The sequence below is a fragment of the Ambystoma mexicanum genome, chromosome 2q (assembly GCF_040938575.1).
Source record: "Ambystoma mexicanum isolate Mex_15411 chromosome 2q, UKY_AmexF1_1, whole genome shotgun sequence".
In the NCBI taxonomy this organism is placed as follows: domain Eukaryota; kingdom Metazoa; phylum Chordata; class Amphibia; order Caudata; family Ambystomatidae; genus Ambystoma; species Ambystoma mexicanum.
The window spans coordinates 1435554260-1435573374 of NC_090924.1; the positions used below are offsets into that span (position 1 = coordinate 1435554260).

A 19115-nucleotide genomic window follows, 5' to 3' on the forward strand; every position below is an offset into this window, starting at 1 on the left:
TACTACCACGCTAATGTTCGTGTACATAACTCTTCTAAGGCATGCTTGTGAATTTCTGTGGGTTCTGGATTGAGCACAGGCAAGTGTCTCTCCGGTCCTATCTCAGGAAATGTTCAATGCCCTATCGTCGGGCAACAATACGATGGCGGCCACAATCCAGGATCCCAGTCTTACCTCTTGTGGTGACCCCCGCCCCCCTCTCGCCAAGATCCTTAAGCCCCTGAAAGCATCACCTTTGATCACTAGCCCTTGCACCGCCTCTCGCTGCCCTCTTCATTTCAAAGCTGATCAGTGCATGACATGGCAATGACTTAGTCCCGCAAACACCCATGCTTGCCATCACCCCACCTCTTCTAAAGAAGGTCAATGCTCTCATACTGGACCTCAAGAGCACTCCTCAGGATTGCCTGCCTCCTAGGAGGGATCTAGAGGTCTCCAGCTGGCACGTGGCAGCACTGGGAATGTGGGGTGGAGAGTTATAGACACGTGGCAGCAATGGGCATGTGGGGTGGAGTGTTATAGAAACGCAGCAGCATAGGGAATGTGAGTTGGAGAGATATAGACACGCAGCAGCACAGGGAATGTGGGGTGGAGATTTATAGACATGCAGCAGCACTGCGCATGTGGGGTGGAGAGTGAAAGACACGCAGCAGCACTTGGAATGTGGGGTGGAGATTTATAGACATGCAGCAGCACTGCGCATGTGGGGTGGAGAGTGAAAGACACGCAGCAGCACTGGGCATGTAGGGTGGAGTGATATAGACAGCAGCAGCAAATGGAATGTGGGTGGAGAGATATAGACACGCAGCAGCACTGGGCATGTGGGGTGGAGTGTTATAGACATGGAGCAGCACTGGGAATGTGGGGTGAGAAGTTATAGACACGTGGCAGGACTGGGAATGTGGAGTGGAGAGTTATAGACATGTGGCAGCTCTGGGCATGTGGGGTGGAGAGATATAGACACACAGCAGCACTGGGCATGTGGGGTGGAGTGTTATAGACAGCAGCAGCACATGGAATGTGGGTGGAGAGATATAGACACGCAGTAGCACTGGGCATGTGGGGTGGAGAGATATAGACACGCAGCAGCACTGGGCATGTGGGGTGGAGTGTTATAGACATGGAGCAGCACTGGGAATGTGGGGTGAGAAGTTATAGACACGTGGCAGGACTGGGAATGTGGAGTGGAGAGTTATAGACATGTGGCAGCACTGGGCATGTGGGGTGGAGAGATATAGACACACAGCAGCACTGGGCATGTGGGGTGGAGTGTTATAGACAGCAGCAGCACATGGAATGTGGGTGGAGAGATATAGACACGCAGTAGCACTGGGCATGTGGGGTGGAGAGATATAGACACGCAGCAGCACTGGGCATGTGGGGTGGAGTGTTATAGACATGGAGCAGCACTGGGAATGTGGGGTGAGAAGTTATAGACACGTGGCAGGACTGGGAATGTGGAGTGGAGAGTTATAGACATGTGGCAGCACTGGGCATGTGGGGTGGAGAGATATAGACACACAGCAGCACTGGGCATGTGGGGTGGAGTGTTATAGACAGCAGCAGCACATGGAATGTGGGTGGAGAGATATAGACACGCAGTAGCACTGGGCATGTGGGGTGGAGAGATATAGACACGCAGCAGCACTGGGCATGTGGGGTGGAGTGTTATAGACATGGAGCAGCACTGGGAATGTGGGGTGAGAAGTTATAGACACGTGGCAGGACTGGGAATGTGGAGTGGAGAGTTATAGACATGTGGCAGCACTGGGCATGTGGGGTGGAGAGATATAGACACACAGCAGCACTGGGCATGTGGGGTGGAGTGTTATAGACAGCAGCAGCACATGGAATGTGGGTGGAGAGATATAGACACGCAGTAGCACTGGGCATGTGGGGTGGAGAGATATAGACACGCAGCAGCACTGGGCATGTGGGGTGGAGTGTTATAGACAGCAGCAGCACATGGAATGTGGGTGGAGAGATATAGACACGCAGTAGCACTGGGAATGTGGGGTAGAGAGTTATAGACATGCGGCAGCAATTAGCAGTGGAACACAGACATGAGACGCAACTTGGGCTGGGGAGCACAGAACATCGGCAGGTGTAAGCAGGCTCAGGCTGGCCTATAAGGCAATTAGGAAATGCAGGCCTAACATGATAGTATGGCTCAGTATTTTGGGACAAAGTGGGACAGTGTTTTGGCCAAAGTGGCCACTCTGAGAAGTGACTTCACTGTGCAGCTAGTCGTTTTGAACAGTGTTACTGAACACATGTTCTGCACAATCTGTAACACATTTGACTAAATAAAAAAACTCCCATTTGGGTACAACTCAACCAGGAATGAACTTTTGTGAATGTGGGTGAAGGAAGGAAGAAGGAAGTTGGATGACACAGGGTACGCGGTATTCTTGAAGAAGAATAAGTAAGGAGAACAATATAAGCAATTGTAGCAAACACAGTATATAGGAAATATATGCTAAAGCATAAAAGAGTCAAATGCTAAAATCATGTAATAGGATCTGACATGTAATTCATATTTGTATATCAAGTTTCATAATCTCTCATCCACACAGGCTTCGATCTAGACCTATGCAAACCTTCTTCATTGGTTCTCACGCCGATGCCATCACTGTTCATATTTACCACCCCTCCTTTCATCTCTTCTCCCAATTCCATATTATCGTTCACATTCACTTCCCTTCCTTTCACTTGCTTAACCCACTCATTCTATTTACCATTCCCCACTCTTGCCAATCTTCCTTTTGACCAGAGTTCTCCTCCTTCCAATATGACAACGTTACTCTTTACTGCACATATGCTTTTCGGTCCCAGAAATGTACTTTCCACACATTTGTTCACAACCCTAGGATTTTTAACATATACCATCTCTCCAACCTTCCATTGTCGTTCCTTCACCTTCATCCTGTCATCAAACAATTGCTTATTTCTTTCTTGACTCAAAGTAATGAGTCTCATTATGTGCTCACGATCAACATTAACAACGTTGGCCATACCTAGCCACCCTGGGCAAAGCCTTGTTCCAGGTTCTCCACCTTTCATAGACACAAACGGAGATACACCAGTCACAGAGTGCGGTGTAGTAACATAATTCCATGTTACCATTTTTAACACCTCCCTCCATGGTTGTCCTGATTTCGTGGCCATCTGCAGGCCTCCTTTTATGTACCTGTTGACTCTTTCAACAAGACCATTCGCCTTGGGATTATACAGCACCGTCCTCGTGTGTTTTATGCCATAGCCTGCAAGAAATGTTTTCATTGCCACAGATACAAATTGTACCCCGTTATCAGACACAATTTCAACAGGTACACCTTCCTTAAGAAAAACTCTCTCCAAGAAACCAATCAATTCCTTAGCCGTGACCTCTTTTACGGCCTCCCATTCAAACCATTTGGAGTGAAAGTCTACCACTACAAACAGAAATTTTAGGCCTTCTCCCAGCCCAGTTACGGGACCCATTATATCCACTGCCAACTTACTCCAAGGCTGGTCTGGTATCACATTAGGTATTAGCGGAGCTTATCTTACCACTCTGCATTTGTCGCTAGTTTGGCAAGTCATGCAATCTTTGACATTTCTTTCAGCACTTCTATCGATTCCGGCCACCAATAGCTCTGTCTCAATTCCCTTTTCATAGCAGCCTCTCCTGGATGTCCCTGATGTGCCAGTCTCACCAATACAGACCTACGTGACTGCGGGGGAACAATGCATCTGCCCCTCCTTAATCTGCTTTCACACAAGTTCAACTCATCCTTTATCTTCCACCAGGTATTGAATTTACTATCCAAGTTTCTTTTTGCAACTCTTTACAAGCTTAAGATCCTCATCTAAATCTTCTTCCTGTGTCCACTCCTCCTTACTAACTGCACTCTGTATTTCGGCCACTACTCACTCCTCCTCTGCCTCTTTTTCTTCCATCAGATTACTGTTTACTGGCAGCCTGGGCAGGCAATCCGCCACCACATTCCTCTTCCCCAGCAAGTAGCTCACATCAAAGTTAAAATTTTAGAGTCCCAAACCCCATCTACTTATTCTTGGGGAATCCAACGCCCATCTTCCACTTTCAAAGAGCTGAAACATGGGCTTGTGGTCCAACCTGACTACAAATCTTCTTCCCCACAAAAAGTATTTAAAATGACTCACCGCCCAGAACATGGCCAACATTTCCCTTTCAATGACGGAATATTTGCACTCCGCACCTCTTAGTGTCCTAGACGCAAATGCAATAACTCTCTCAGTATTGTCCCTGTCATACTGCACCAATGTTGCACCCAGCCCTAACATGCTCGCATCAACCACCAAAACAATCTTATCCTTGGGATCAAACCTACCTATGTATGGTGCCTCACTCACCGCTTGCTTGATACACTCAAAAGCTATTTCACACTCTGCTGACCATACAAATTCTGCACCCTTCTTGAGCAACATTCTTAAAGGAATAGACACTTTGGCAAAATCTTTTACAAACTTATGATAATATTCGGCTAAACCTAAAAATGACTTCACTTGTTCTTTATCTTTTGGCACAGGTGCACACTTTACTGCCTCTACTTCTACTAAATTCCTCTTAGGTTTCACCCCTTGTTCATCAATCACATGTCTGTGATACTCTACTTTGATCACCCCAATCTTACATTTGCTCCTTTTCACCGTTAACCCTGCCTCACTCAATCTGCTTAACACCTGTCTCAACACTTCATCGTGTTCTGCAGTGGAACTAGCATAAATCATAATATTATTCTGGAACACAATTATGTTTTTAAGTCCGTCCAACACTGTCTCCATCACCCTTTGGAATACAGCCGCTGCCGAGGCGAGCCCAAACGGCATCCTGCAGTACTTAAAGGTTCCAAACACCGTAACAAACACCGTCAAGTGTTGACAATCCTCCTTCAGTGGAATCTGATGGTATGCTTGCGAAAGATCAATGACTGAAAACACTTTGGCATTGTTTAGCACAGATAATTGGTCACCAATTATCGGCAGGGGATGTCTATCTATTAAGATGTTCCTATTCAGATCTCACAAGTCTACACATAGTCTAATGTCCCCATTTGCCTTCGTGGCCACTACCACCGGCGGCAGCCATTCCGAGCTTTCGCTCCTCTCTATTATTCCTCTTTGAAGTAACAACTCTATTTCTACCTTTAGCTTCTCACTCAATTCATGAGGCACAGGCCTCACCTTGTGCACCTTTGGACTGGCACCCGCCATCAGCTGAATTTGGTGTTCAAATCCTTTCAATATCCCCAGATCATCTTGAAACACTCTAGGGTAATCCTTCTCCCACTTGTCCTTCATCTCAGCTACATCAATAGGCCTCTCCGCATTTGCTTGAATTCTGATTCCCAACTTCCACTGTTCACCCCACCCCAGGAGTGATGAACCTTCTTGAGTAACATATATCTCTGATTCACAGCTCCTTTTATACTTAATGAAGCTTGAACATCCCCACAATTTCAATTCTCACGTTCCCATACGCATAAGGTTCAATATTGTGCTCCCTCAATTGCTTCACATCTCCTTGCATGCAACCCAGAAATGTTGCCTTTGACATCAAAGTCCACAGTGAGCAACTGTCCACTTTCATTGTTACTATTCTCCCATTGATCATGAATACATCCGTGGGTGCACTGCCCTTGGCTGAGACTTACAATACTTACGATACTTCCAGCACATGCGTTGCTTGGCTGCTCATTCCCATTGCGTGATCCTCTTCTTATTCAGGCACTTTTCCTCCAGCTTCAATATTTTGCACCACTCCCGACTCCCGACAAACTCTCGCGAAATGGCCCTTCTTCTTGCATTTCAAGCACGAGATGTTTCTCGCTGGACAAAACATGCTTGTGGAGACGTGGCGGTTGCTCCCACACTTGTAACATCTTACTTCCTTGTTCGGGACTCCCTTGCGAAATCCCCTCACCGCAGCCACTTCTCCCTCTGGCTTCTCTCCTTTCATTGTTGACATATACTTATGGGTCTGTTCCATACTTCTAGCCATGTCTATAGCTGACTCCAGTGATGCATCTTTCGATAATAGCCTCTCCTGTATTTTCACATTATTCGTGCACCAGACCAATTGGTCTCTTATGGGAGAGTCAGTGAGTAGTCCAAACTCGCATGTATGGCTAAGTGACCTCAATGCTGCAATAAAGTTCTCCACTGGTTCTTGCGCATCTTGCACCCTCTGGAAGAACTTATGTCTTTCAAACGTTATTTTCTTCTTGGCTTCAAAATGGATTTCCAACTTCCTTTCCGCCATGGAGTATTGGTCCACTTCTGCTTGTCCCTGTTGTGGAAGATCAGGCAATCCATCATACACACTTCTGCCTTCAGTCCCCAAATCGTGGAGTAATATTGCCTCTTTTCTTGCCGATGCAAATGGATCACCTCCTATGGCAATTAGGCAGGTGTCAAACAGTTTCTTCCACCTGTCCCACCTTATTGATGGAGCACCTGGTTCTGGCAAAAACGGTGCTGGTATGGCATACTTGCAGCTGCCATCCTTATGTGTTATTATGGTGCACTGGTAACACCAATCTGCACAATTATACAATTGTACTCTCTTATGTCTCTTAAGGTAAACTGTTCCTTGCTTTTGTAAGTTCTATAATACTCCTGAATGCCTGTAGCAGTAACCTTCTTGTTGCCAAATCAACAGTCTCAATATTATCCTTGCTTTTGCAAGTCCTTCAATACTTCTCAATGTACTGTAGTAATTCCTCTATAGTTACCATTCAACAGTTCCAATGTTATTCTTTAGGAGGCACCTCCCCTTGTTGTGGCCTCTGATTGGCACTCTTGCCACTAAATTGTGCCTCCCCCTCCGGTTGTGCCCTGCCCCTCCTCCCCCAGCTCCTCACCTTCCCGCCCAATAGGAGCCGGGGTGGGCGGCACCAACCAGGAATAGCTGCGTGGGATCCTTCTGATGCTACGTGCGGCTGCTCAGAGCAGAGGCGGAGACGCTCTTCCTGCAGCGTCACCTCGACCGTCTCCCCGCAGCACCTCGCACACTGGCCGCCGCGGAGACAGACCGGCCTCACGCCTCTCTGCTCACCGGGCGACCTGCTCTGCGGGTCACAAGGACTCGCCCCCAGCGCTGTGGATGTCCCTCAATCACTTGGAGAGGAACGTTGCTGGGCTCCGCGGCGGGCTCCCTGTGCCTCTTCCTCATCGCCAGATGAAGGAAGTTGGATGACACAGGGTACGCGGGTAAGTCTTTTATTTAAAGAGCCCCCCGGAGCCCTTCATGGCCAGGCTCAAACTAGTTCAAACTGCAACCGCCTCCTGTGGTCACACGGCCCACGTTCCCTAACATAACCCGAGGGTGCGCGTGACCGCAGCAAGGCTGACAATAGAGTCTCTACAGTGGGCCAATCATACATTGGTGCTGAGCCAATTGTATGCCCCAGTCTGACCCTGGCTCTAAGCAAGAAAACCTGGGAGTCTGAATGTCACGCGTGTGGAGAAAACTCCCCCTGACCTAGTGTATACTTGCAGCCCCTTGAATGTATGGGGTGGGCGACTTATTTTCATAAAGCACTACCGACTATCAATCCCTGTGTCATATCCTATCAGAATTTCAGTTGGCAGAGATATCTGTGCTTGAGCCAAGTGGTTACTGACCAGGGGGTACAGGGTTTGTTGCCCCCACCCCTCAGTGAAAGCAGCTGGGCCTTTGTAACACATTGGAAGGGAATGTGGGTCCTTTGCTTTTGGGAAACCGGGCATATCTGGTGAGTTGGGTAAGTTGAAGGTGACGGGTGGGCGGCCAGGGCAGTGCCACGCTGTCTGTCCCCAGGCCATTAAACAGGCCCATAACACACAAGGATTGGGGGCGCATTTTGTGTGAGGAGTCAGAGCTTTCAATCTTTGTGAAATGATGTAAGAATGTGACACAAAACAACTGTAGGCGGTAGTGCTTCATGGAAAGCAGCAGCTGTTACCTACATTTCTAGGGTTGCCCCCTATGGGTAGTTCCCTGGTATGCGAGGTGATGGGACTCGTGCCCCTAGTATGGGTTAGTTTTATGGAGATGGGGTTAATGGGTGTGTTGTCAGTCTGCTGGATGGCTGGGATGCCTTTATAGTGATAACATTTTAAGGCAAAAGATATAAAGACGTCCAGAGGACGATAAAGGGACAGCTTTTCTGGAGGCTGAATAAAGACTTCCAGAGGATGATACAGGGACAGCTTTTCTTGAGACTGGCTAAAGACTTTGAGAGGATGATACAGTGACACCTTTTCTGGAGGCTGGATATAGACTTCCAGAGGATGATAAAGGGACAGCTTTTCTGGAGGCTGGATAAAGACTTCCAGAGGATGATACAGGGATGCCATTTCTGGAGACTGGATAAGAATTACAGAGGATGGTACAGGTACACCTTTTCTGGAGGCTGGATAAAGACTTCCAGAGGATGATAAAGGGACAGCTTTTCTGGAGGGTAGCTAAAGACTTTCAGAGGATGATAAAGGGACACCTTTTCTGGAGGCTGGATATAGACTACCAGAGGATGATAAAGGGACACCTTTTTTGGAGGCTGGATAAAGACTTCCAGAGGATGATAAAGGGACACCTTTTCTGGAGGCTGAATAAAGACTTCCAGAGGATGATACAGGGACAGCTTTTCTTGAGACTGGCTAAAGACTTTGAGAGGATGATACAGTGACACCTTTTCTGGAGGCTGGATATAGACTTCCAGAGGATGATAAAGGGACAGCTTTTCTGGAGGCTGGATAAAGACTTCCAGAGGATGATACAGGGATGCCATTTCTGGAGACTGGATAAGAATTACAGAGGATGGTACAGGTACACCTTTTCTGGAGGCTGGATAAAGACTTCCAGAGGATGATAAAGGGACAGCTTTTCTGGAGGGTAGCTAAAGACTTTCAGAGGATGATTAAGGGACACCTTTTCTGGAGGCTGGATATAGACTACCAGAGGATGATAAAGGGACACCTTTTTTGGAGGCTGGATAAAGACTTCCAGAGGATGATAAAGGGACACCTTTTCTGGAGGCTGGATAAAGAATTACAGAGGATGGTACAGGTACACCTTTTCTGGAGGCTGGATAAAGACTTCCAGAGGATGATACATGGACACCTTTTCTGGAGGCTGGATAAAGACTTCCAGAGGATGATAAAGGGACACCTTTTCTAGAGGCTGGATAAAGTCTTCCAGAGGATGAACAAAGGACACCTTTTCCGGAGGCTGGATAAAGACTTCCACAGGATGATACAGGGACGCCTTTTCTGGAGGCTGGGTAAAGCCTAAGGACACAATACACCTTCTGGGGGATGTCTTAATTTCTCCTTTGCTAATTATGTGGACTCTCCTTGGATTCAGGAGCAGGGGAATCTTGACCAGTTGCATACATCTGACTTTTGAGAATCAGGATATTACAAAAAGGTAACAGTAATGCAAGGCAGCTCCTAGCCCAGTTGTTAGGGCCATCTAATTACCCACACCCACAGTAAAATGCCAAAAGTGTAGGTATCTTTTCACAGAAGTGGATGCAAGATATCCTCATTATATGTCCACTAATCTGATAGTAACTGGTTCATAGCCACCTTCTCTGTAGAGTCTGAGCTACAAGAGCAGGAGGACTAGGGTTACGGTGATCACCATGCATTGCAAACCCAACCACCAAAAGCTCTCTTCCCTTGCTCAGGATGTAATGGAGGATGCACACAAGTGGCTACTGGAGCAGCTGGTGGCAGATGGTGCTCAAATGTGGATGCTGGACAGTACGTGAATCTGCAAGAATGAAAGAATGCAGCAGGGTGGGGAGAGCATTGAAGGGTGCATGATCTGAGTAGAGGTGCAGGCTAACCTGAAAGCTAAATGGGAGACGCACTATAAATATGGCGAGTCTTCCTACTGCAACATACATACACAGAGACCCCAATGCACTATAAATACACACAATGAACTTATCACAGAATGTGCATTAATATAATCCTCACCTATCGTTAATGCCCTTTAATTTCATATACCTGTGAGTGGCCTTTTCCTCGCCTGCCGCTTTCTAATCTCCATTAGTTACATTAAGAAGAGGGTGAGGGGACAGCAAGAGTGCCCCAAATAAAGTGATCGTAATAAGTATGCTTCTTTATTCTGTCTACATTTTTGGGCCCAGTGGGAGAAAGACAGCTCCAGGGAGGGGACATCCTGTACTTCCAGGATGATGCAAAATGTGTAATGGGGATTTCGTGTGACGGGGGGGGGCTGTTAGATGTCAGGCTTGTAATCAAGCAATCATGGGAAAGGGAAATCCCATAACTTGAAGCTGTGCATAGGAAAGCAACGTCACTCGCTACTTGTACACCCGGTCCACTTACCTTGTCTATGAATCATGCCTCCATGCATTATCCGGCCCACAATGCAGCTCTGCTTTGAATTGAGTTTCAAAGTGATGCCCTGAAAAAAAAGAAAAATGCAAAGTGTCAGGATATGCATGCATGATACACACACATGGGAAGAGCATGGGAAGAGCAATGCAAGGACTTTCACTATGAAAGAAGTAAATGGGAATTCTGTCAATAGGGGGTAAGAATGCAGGACTGACAGAGGCGGATGAGATTGCTTCCGGCATAGTGGAGTATCCATAGCTGCGAGTGGAGGTAACCAGCATAGTGTCTTCCATATATTCACATGCTTACATATGAACTTAATACTTCTAATTAGATTCAGAATAGTCATGTGACTTTGTTGTAGAAGTACTGTCATTATTTTTACCTGACACCAGATTTGTATTGTATTTATTTGCTGATTTTGTCCAGAGGTGTTACACCACATTACACCCTTGCCGAGTTGAATTAAGGCATTCTTCTTCCTCCTTTTATGCCCCTTCATTGCCACATAAATAAGCAGCCAATCAGGACACCCTCATCTCAAAGTAGCAGACTGCATGCTCATTTAAGAAGAAAAGCTGCTTGGGCGGAATTCTAGCAACCCTTTTAGGAACAGCAGCAGTGGGAGGGCGGCGGTACTGAAAGATCAATTCCCTTGATTATTATGATACTAAATCCCTCATTGAATTCTGCCAACAAGGAAGGAGAGTGTGATCCAAAAACCTTGATCAAGAGATTGGTTTCATCAAATGCTTTGGCACGCAGAATACTAGAACGTCTTAGTGAACAATGACAGCTACATGTGGTGGTATAGATCGAAGAGCAAAACGTTACTTATCTGTAATAATAGTTTTGCAGTTCTTTAGCAGACACAGATTCATTTAATTTGCACAGTCGACCATCTAGTGATTGGGTTGATTCTTACAAATTAAGACTTTTGCAAGAGCAAGAGGCAATTTCTGAACCAAGCCTCCACATGATGGAAAATGCAAAGTAAGTGAATCTATAAGAGATTTAGGATGCAAATCAATGAGCCGATGATCTCTGATATACAGACTGCAATGGATCCCTTTTTCAAGGTGATGATTTGGTTTCTTCACTGCTCCACCTACAGAATGGAACCAATGGATGGTCACAACCTGACCAGTGAAGTCAATATCCACTCTCGGTTGTCTGCGGGCTGCGTGTGTTACCAGTCACACTTTTGCATCAACAGTCTGAGGACACATCACACTATGCAGATGGGCCAAACATGTCTACAACCTATTGGAGGGACCTTTCCTGGTATGGCTGCCTGCTATGTGCAACCACTCTAGGACCTGCACAAGGGGCATCTTGCAGAGGCCCACATCATTAAGCAGAGACCCACATCACCAACCAAGACAGTCCAGTTTTCTCCACCTTTCTAGTGTAGTCACTCCACAGTTGAACCAATATAGGGTCAGGATTTTGGGAATGTCTGCTTTGAGCCCTGCAAGTTTCTGAAAGTAAGTCCAATGAGAGATGGTCCAAAGGGATCTGCAAATTCACCCTCAGAGTTGTCACCTTTGGCGCTTGCTGTATCATCCTCTGTGTCACATGCTGATTGAAGTGAAATGAAGGGACAGGATGCCTACGTCAGGAAAGCATGCATTAGTGCCCATCCAGGGATTCCCTTGTTTAGGACAATGAGCGAGAGGAGAGAATGCGGAGTTGAGGCTCTTCTGAGGTGACGCTGTCGGGGGCACAAACGGAGGCTCCACCTACCAACAATCTGGAAATTAGTAGACTCTCTCTTGTACTGTAACCACTACCCCAAAACAACCAGGAAGTATGAAGGAGACTCCATGCTACTTAAAGATTAACGTGTTGCTCTCTTTGTCGTTCCATGACCCCTGGACTGACCAGCATTCATGAACATTTAGACGTCTTTTGCTACATTGGCTATGGACCTTGAAAATATGGGAGAATCCCTGAATCCACCTCAAACTTGGAAAACATGATTTGTGGGCAGAAGACAATGCCTTACTTCCACAGAAGTGCAGAAACTACAGGTAGGCACAGTGGAAACCCTAGTGACCGATATGAACCCCAAAGGCAGAACTTTGAACTGGGAATCAAACTGGCTTTTCTGAAAGGTCCTTTTGGGGATTGACACTATTTGCACATGCATGGAATTGTGCATGTATTTGTCCTAGGTACTTTTTTATGTCTAAGTAGGTGGCAGCAGCAAGGCAGTGTGAACCAGCAGAAGCATGGTACAACCCATCATCATTGAAGACGGCACGTGCGTAGGTGAGGAGAAATGGGATGGCTGCCATAGGATTATGGGAAGGTGGTTGCTGGAGTCTCCTCTTCAGATAAGGGTTTAGGGATAACAGCTATTCATGAGATAAATTTGCATAACATTATTCTAAATATAGGCACATTTCTTCTTGTGAGTATTAATGAGGGATATCCTGACACCCCGTCAGGATTCTGGCCCTCGAGGTCTGGAGTTTGACAACCCTGCCCTAAAGAGAGAGACAGGACCAATGTACAGCCGGAAGCACAGAAAGGAAAGGACGCTAGCATGTGAGCCTCCCAGCACCCAAGGGGCCACTACCTGTGGCTGTGCATGCTCTCTGCACTTCCCTTTTAAGAGTCTTGTTTTACTGGACAAAGAATATTCCTATTAACGAAGTGCTTTCTACAAGTGCTGTTGTGGCGAGTTGTGGCTCAGACAGACTCTGTGGTATGAACTTGGACTTCAATTAATTTTAATAGTCATGGACAGTTAATTATCATCACTATATAAACTCTCCGTGTTCTTTCAAGAGATTTACACCATCTAAAACTATATTATACATCAACGGACCTAAGCCCCGCCCATTTCACCATAAATTTAAAGCACACGCGAATTCGAGCACGCGCTTTCAAGAAGTGCTTTCTAGAAGTTCTGTTGTGGTTGTTTGGGCTGTGCGGTTGAAGGTACTGCCTAAGCTTTGGTTGTAAACTGTCAAATGTTCCCAGATTGTCAAGTGCCTCTGTATGTATGTGCCGAGGGATCTGGCCGCCCAAACATATTCACGCGCCCAGCTACGCCAGCTCGATTTTGACACATTGGTATTCCTAATTGTCTGTTCTCTGTACTGTGCTGAACTTACAAACTTAACAAAACAGAGGGTTGGGGTGCCCTGATAGGACAGGCAGTGCAGCTGGGCACTTACTCGCAGATGTGTCAGAAAGAAAAAAATGCTGCCATTTTGTTGATACTTCAAATACTTTTATCGTGTAGTGAGTAGAGAAACTCAACCTGTGGGTTTGGACAACACCAAATCCCAATCTAAACAAATATTCAGTGTCAGCAAAAACCACTTCAACACAGTTTACAAAAATGGAAAATGATTTATTTTTCGGCATCGAGGAAATTATTCTTAATGTTATTAGTGAACATGCGACATAGGAACACCAAACGCAAAGTGGTCCATACATCAGAAACAAACAAAAACTTGATCAATCTCAATTTTCAACCAATGTAATAGGAAAAAACTTAAAACCATTTGTCATACTTTTGAAATATAAAACTCTATAGACAAAGTGAAGGAAAACATGCATGAGTAGAAAACGTATGGATCGGTAGATAGACAAAACCCAAACCCATCTCTATGCCAGTATCACCAGCTCCGCATATTCCCACATGGAATAAAAAGAACATTACCTGTGACAACCTACTCCCTCTTATCTTCCCGACACTTAATGCTATCCCGGAAAATGTGGGACCTGATGCATTGGTCAGGGAATATAATCATACATTGACCACTTCCCTAGACTCAATAGCACCACTCAAATTAAGACAAAATACACCCAAGGCCCATCTTAACCCTTGGTACACACCCTATCTCAAAACACTACGCACCAAAAAAAGGCAATGCAAGATATCTTGGAAAGCACAACCGACGGAAGAAAATAAGACTAATCTCTGCTCCATTACAACCCAATACAAAAATGAAATACTCCTAGCCAAACGTGAAACCTACAATGCCAGAATATCCCAAGCAAATTCCAGTGTAAAGGAACTCATTGCTATCCTTAAAGAGCTAGAAGCTCTGATCCCAGTGCCGGACAACTGTCTAAAGGATAAACCTTGGTGCTCGAGCATACAGCAAGCACTTGCCAACAAAAGTAAAAATTGCTAAGAAAAAAGCTTCACTAACTAGCAACACGCCTAATAGAACCTCACTGGACCCTTCCAATAACACTGTCAAACCATCCCTTTTCAAGTTCTCTAAAGTTACCATAATTGAAACTAAAAAATCTATGCTATCACTCAAACCTTCTTACTGCCAGGGTGACCATTGCCCCGCCCAACTCACAAAGGACGCAGCTAGAGATCTGGAACCCTTTATTACAAAACTCATCATCGACTCATTTACATCCAATACTATCCCATCTAACCTTAAGGAATCTTGGGTGCTCCCACTAATAAAAAAACAGACTCTCGACCCGCAGATTCCTACTAACTACCAACCAATTACTACGGTGCCATTTCTCTTGAAAATTCTAGACAAAATGGCCTATTCACAGATACAAAAACAATTTGAAACTAATTCCTTACTAGGAGCTAGGCAATCAGGTTTTCGGCCTCAGCATTGGACTGAAACAGCGTTAATAGACTTGAAGGCCCAGATTGATGAACTAAGGGACAAAGGGGAATCAGCCCTTCTCCTCCTCTTGGACCCATCAGCTGTGTTTGACCTAGTCCTATGTAGCCACGTGGATTCGGCGGCATACTTCTCAACAGAAGCCATAGAGTGGATACGATCCTTCCTAAGCGATCGCACCTTGAGATTCTTCTCACCTACGGCTGCAGCTGACCCCATACCTATCACGTGCGGAGAGCCCCAAGGATCCTGTGTCGCACCCACCTTATACAAAATCTTTACAAAGCCCCTTTTCGATGATCTGGATCATCTTGGTATCACCTACACTAACTATGCAGATGATATCCAGATCCCCCTACCTCTTACTGGATGGCCACCCATGGACTATGCCTGAATGATCACAAAACAGAGATCATCATCTTGCGCACTACTCAACCCTCAAAACACTCAGCCTTCAGCATAGACCATAATATCATCACCGTTGCTAAGGAGGTAAAAACGTTGGGGTTCTACCTAGATTCCACTCTCTCCTTCAACAAACAGGTCAACGCCATGGCCTCGGCCACGGCTTATACTTGCAAACTGATTAGAGCAGGTAAAGCTTTCCTCTCCAATGCCAGTTGCATCACCCTTGCCAGAGCTCTTATCCTATCAAAGCTTGACTATTGTCACGCCTTATACATAGGGGCGAACAAACAAATTATTAAGAAAATCCAATTCATGCAAAATAATGCTCTCAGAGCTGCACTTGGAATTTCAAGGAGAGAACACATCTCTGAGATGAGAAAAGCCAACAACTGGCTGTCCACACACGACAAAATTAAACTAAAAGTGGCCTCTCTCATGCATAAATGCATGAACAAGGCAGCACCACAGTACCTATCTGATAGAATTGTCATGAAACTTGCGACAAGAACAACTAGACTCTCTAATACGAATTGCCTCTTGACTCCTAGATTTAAACTAACCAGAGTCGGAGGTAGCAGTTTCCAGATCAAGGCTGCCCAACTATGGAATTCGTTACCTTCCCACATAAGAGTAGAGCAATTATACAAATAATTCTGTCTGAGCCTCATAAAGTGGCTCAAAAACACAGACGTCTAGGCTGACTATCGATACCTAGACGAACTGGCAGTTTACCATGCATACACTCCAGCACAGTGTGGCTACCCACTAACTATCTCCTACTGTCTACAGACTATTACCTTACGAACATGATTCTCCCATGAACCTACATGCCTGTTCTCAGCTCACAGCCTAAATCTCTCAATTGGTTTGCGTTTCAATCAAAGCAAAACAAAACAAATCATCAGTTGTACCTACAAGGTTGTACTCTTAAAGTTTTTCGTGAACAACGGATGAATGCCAACAACCTGAAAATCAACCCAGGAAAAACCAAAATCATGATCATATCCAAAGACCAAGAGAAGGAAACCGCCATCCCGTGGGATCTACACCATCACCATCTAAGGTAGTAAAAAATCTGGGAGTCCTGATGGACAACACCCTAACCTTAGAACCGCAAATAAACGCAACAGTCAAGAAATGCTTCTTCCTCCTCCATACGGCAAGAAAAATACTACCTTTCCTCTCCTTCACACACAAAACACTCACCATCGTCGGCCTCATCATGTCAAGTATCAACTATGCAAACAGCCTCTACCTCGGTATACCGGAATACCTACTGAAGAAGCTACAACGGATCCAAAACACTGCAGCCAGACTACTCCTCAAACTATCCAGAAGAGACCACATCACCCCGGCCCTAAAAACACTACACTGGCTCCCAGTAAAACAGCGTATCATCTTCAAAACAATGTGCATAACGCACAGGGCAATCAGCGGACAAGGAGCAGAATTCCTACAAAAAGAAATAACAATCTACAAGCCAACGAGACCGCTCAGGTCAACCAACGAAATCCGACTGGAACAAAAACCTTACATCAAGAAGAAACTCGGAGGCACCGCTTTCTACCACTTAGCTGCAAAAACCTGGAACAACATCCCAAAAGTAATAAGGAACACCAAAGATCACCTTAAATTCAGAAAATTACTAAAAAACTGCCTCTTCAACACCAGAGACTAAAACCGAAACAACAATAAGACAAACGACTCATCAAAAAAAGGACATTGACAAACTCCTAGAATCCGACAGAAGTACCCTGAGCACCAGTAGGGCTGATGCTAGACACAGAGGCCCACCCGCGAGACCCAGAGAAACGGAGGCAACTACTCCAGCCAACCCTTACCATCTCCCACCGCCCGTACAGCCACAACTAGGTACCACAGGGCTGTGGAATGGACAAGATACCACCAATCACCACACAATCGGAAGTATGGACACTAGCAGCTGCGCTAGTCATGTGGAGGGGATGAGGAGCATGCAAGCTTATTGAGGGAGCGGGCGGAGGGGACAGCTAAATCCTCAAACGGCCTCAAATGCAAAAACGGGCACGTACCTCCTGAAACTCAGGATGTACAAGCATCCCGTCGTGTAAGATTACACGAGCCCAACCGGTTCAGTCCAGGATAGAGATACAAACTAACCAATACCACTAACAATTTCCTTCTCTGCATACACCTCTCAAATTCCAAACCAAATACAACCACAAACCTCCAGCACAGCAAACCGCACGAACTTCACTACACTGCAACAACAAAACAAAAACACATAGACTCGCACATCAGCACACGACGACTACCGGCCGCATACACCCCAGGCCCAGCCGACGGAACCACCGGGCTGAGGCTGCCAACAGCACATCACTGCAATCTTGCACTTTTCCAGCCTCCACCCACTAACCCACCTCTCCCTCCCTCTTTCAGAGCCGCCAGAGCGCCAGGGGACCACTCCGGTGGTGATAGTGCGCGGTACAAATGACCATTAACATTAACATTTAACATTAACATTAACAAAAGGGTAATAGTTTCCAGTTGATAATTTGAAAATAGAAAACAGATTGCATAAACCGTGTTTGATCCAATAAATTGTTTGCAATTCAATCAAAGTACAAGTAGTTAAACAATTGTAACTCCAAAGTCATACTCTTCACATTTTACATGAGAGATATGACACACATGACAATGCATTACTTACCGTAAAAGCATTTCTGATGGTTGTATCTGCTTAGATTCACATGCTGTGCATAGGTCCGACATCCAGTGGTCACTGCGGAGTATTGCATTTTGTTTTTCGTAGTCGAAAAGGGGACGTCGACAAAGCATGTCTGTAACACTATCCCTATAGTGACGTGTGCTGTACCCACAATCCCTCACGCGTCGAGGTCCCTCTGTTTGTATTTTTCTGCCCTGAGGGAGCCTTCTAGACGTGAGTGAGTACAGAAAAGAGAGAAATATAGAAAGATGTCTATGTTCCTTCCATCCGAGCGGGGAGGAAGGGTGGGCGCATGTGAATCTAAGCAGATACAACCATCAGAAATGCTTTTACGGTAAGTAATGCATTGTCTTCTGATGTTTGTTAATCTGCTTAGAATCACATGCTGTGCATAGACTAGCGAGCAGTACCCGGAGTTGGCGGTGGGTTATGAGAAGGAACAGTAGAGAAAAGATGTCTTAATACTGCCTGTCCCATCTGGGAGTCAGATCTAGAGTGTGCATCTAGACAGTAGTGTTTTGTAAAGGTGTGCACAGAACTCCAGGTAGCCGCTTTGCAGATGGACTCAAGGGGAACATTTGCAATGAATGCTATGGACGCCCCCGTGCCTCGAGTAGAATGTGCTCTTGGCCTAAAGGGCAGTTCTCTCTTAGCAAGAGTATAGCAGAGAGTGATGCATTGGACAATCCATCTAGAAATAGTGGACTTTGAAACTGCATCCCCTTCTCTTCCTGCTGCCACCGAGACGAAGAACTGATTAGTCTTCCTCAGTGATCTGGTTCTTTCCATGTAGAACATGACCGCTCTGCGCACATCTAGTGTGTGCAGAGTCCTTTCTCCCAAGTTGGAAGGATTTTGAAAGAACGCTGGTAGTTCTATAGACTGGTTTACATGGAATTTTGAGATGAATTTCGGAGCAAACCTTGGGTGGGTGCGTAGAACCACTTTATCTTTGTGAACTGTAACAAAGGGGTCTAGAACAGAAAGAGCCTGTAGTTCAC

At 45.8% G+C, this 19115-nt stretch overlaps 1 protein-coding gene across 1 annotated transcript in view; it reads right to left on the reverse strand.

Annotated features, from left to right (window-relative positions):
• The window catches only part of MPP1 (MAGUK p55 scaffold protein 1), a 173320-nt gene that overhangs the window by 79628 nt on the left and 74577 nt on the right, over positions 1-19115 (reverse strand). Inside the window, exon 3 of the mRNA XM_069648977.1 lies at positions 10366-10444. Within this exon, the coding sequence (XP_069505078.1) occupies positions 10366-10444 (79 nt within the window). The remainder of the gene's footprint in view (positions 1-10365; positions 10445-19115) is intronic.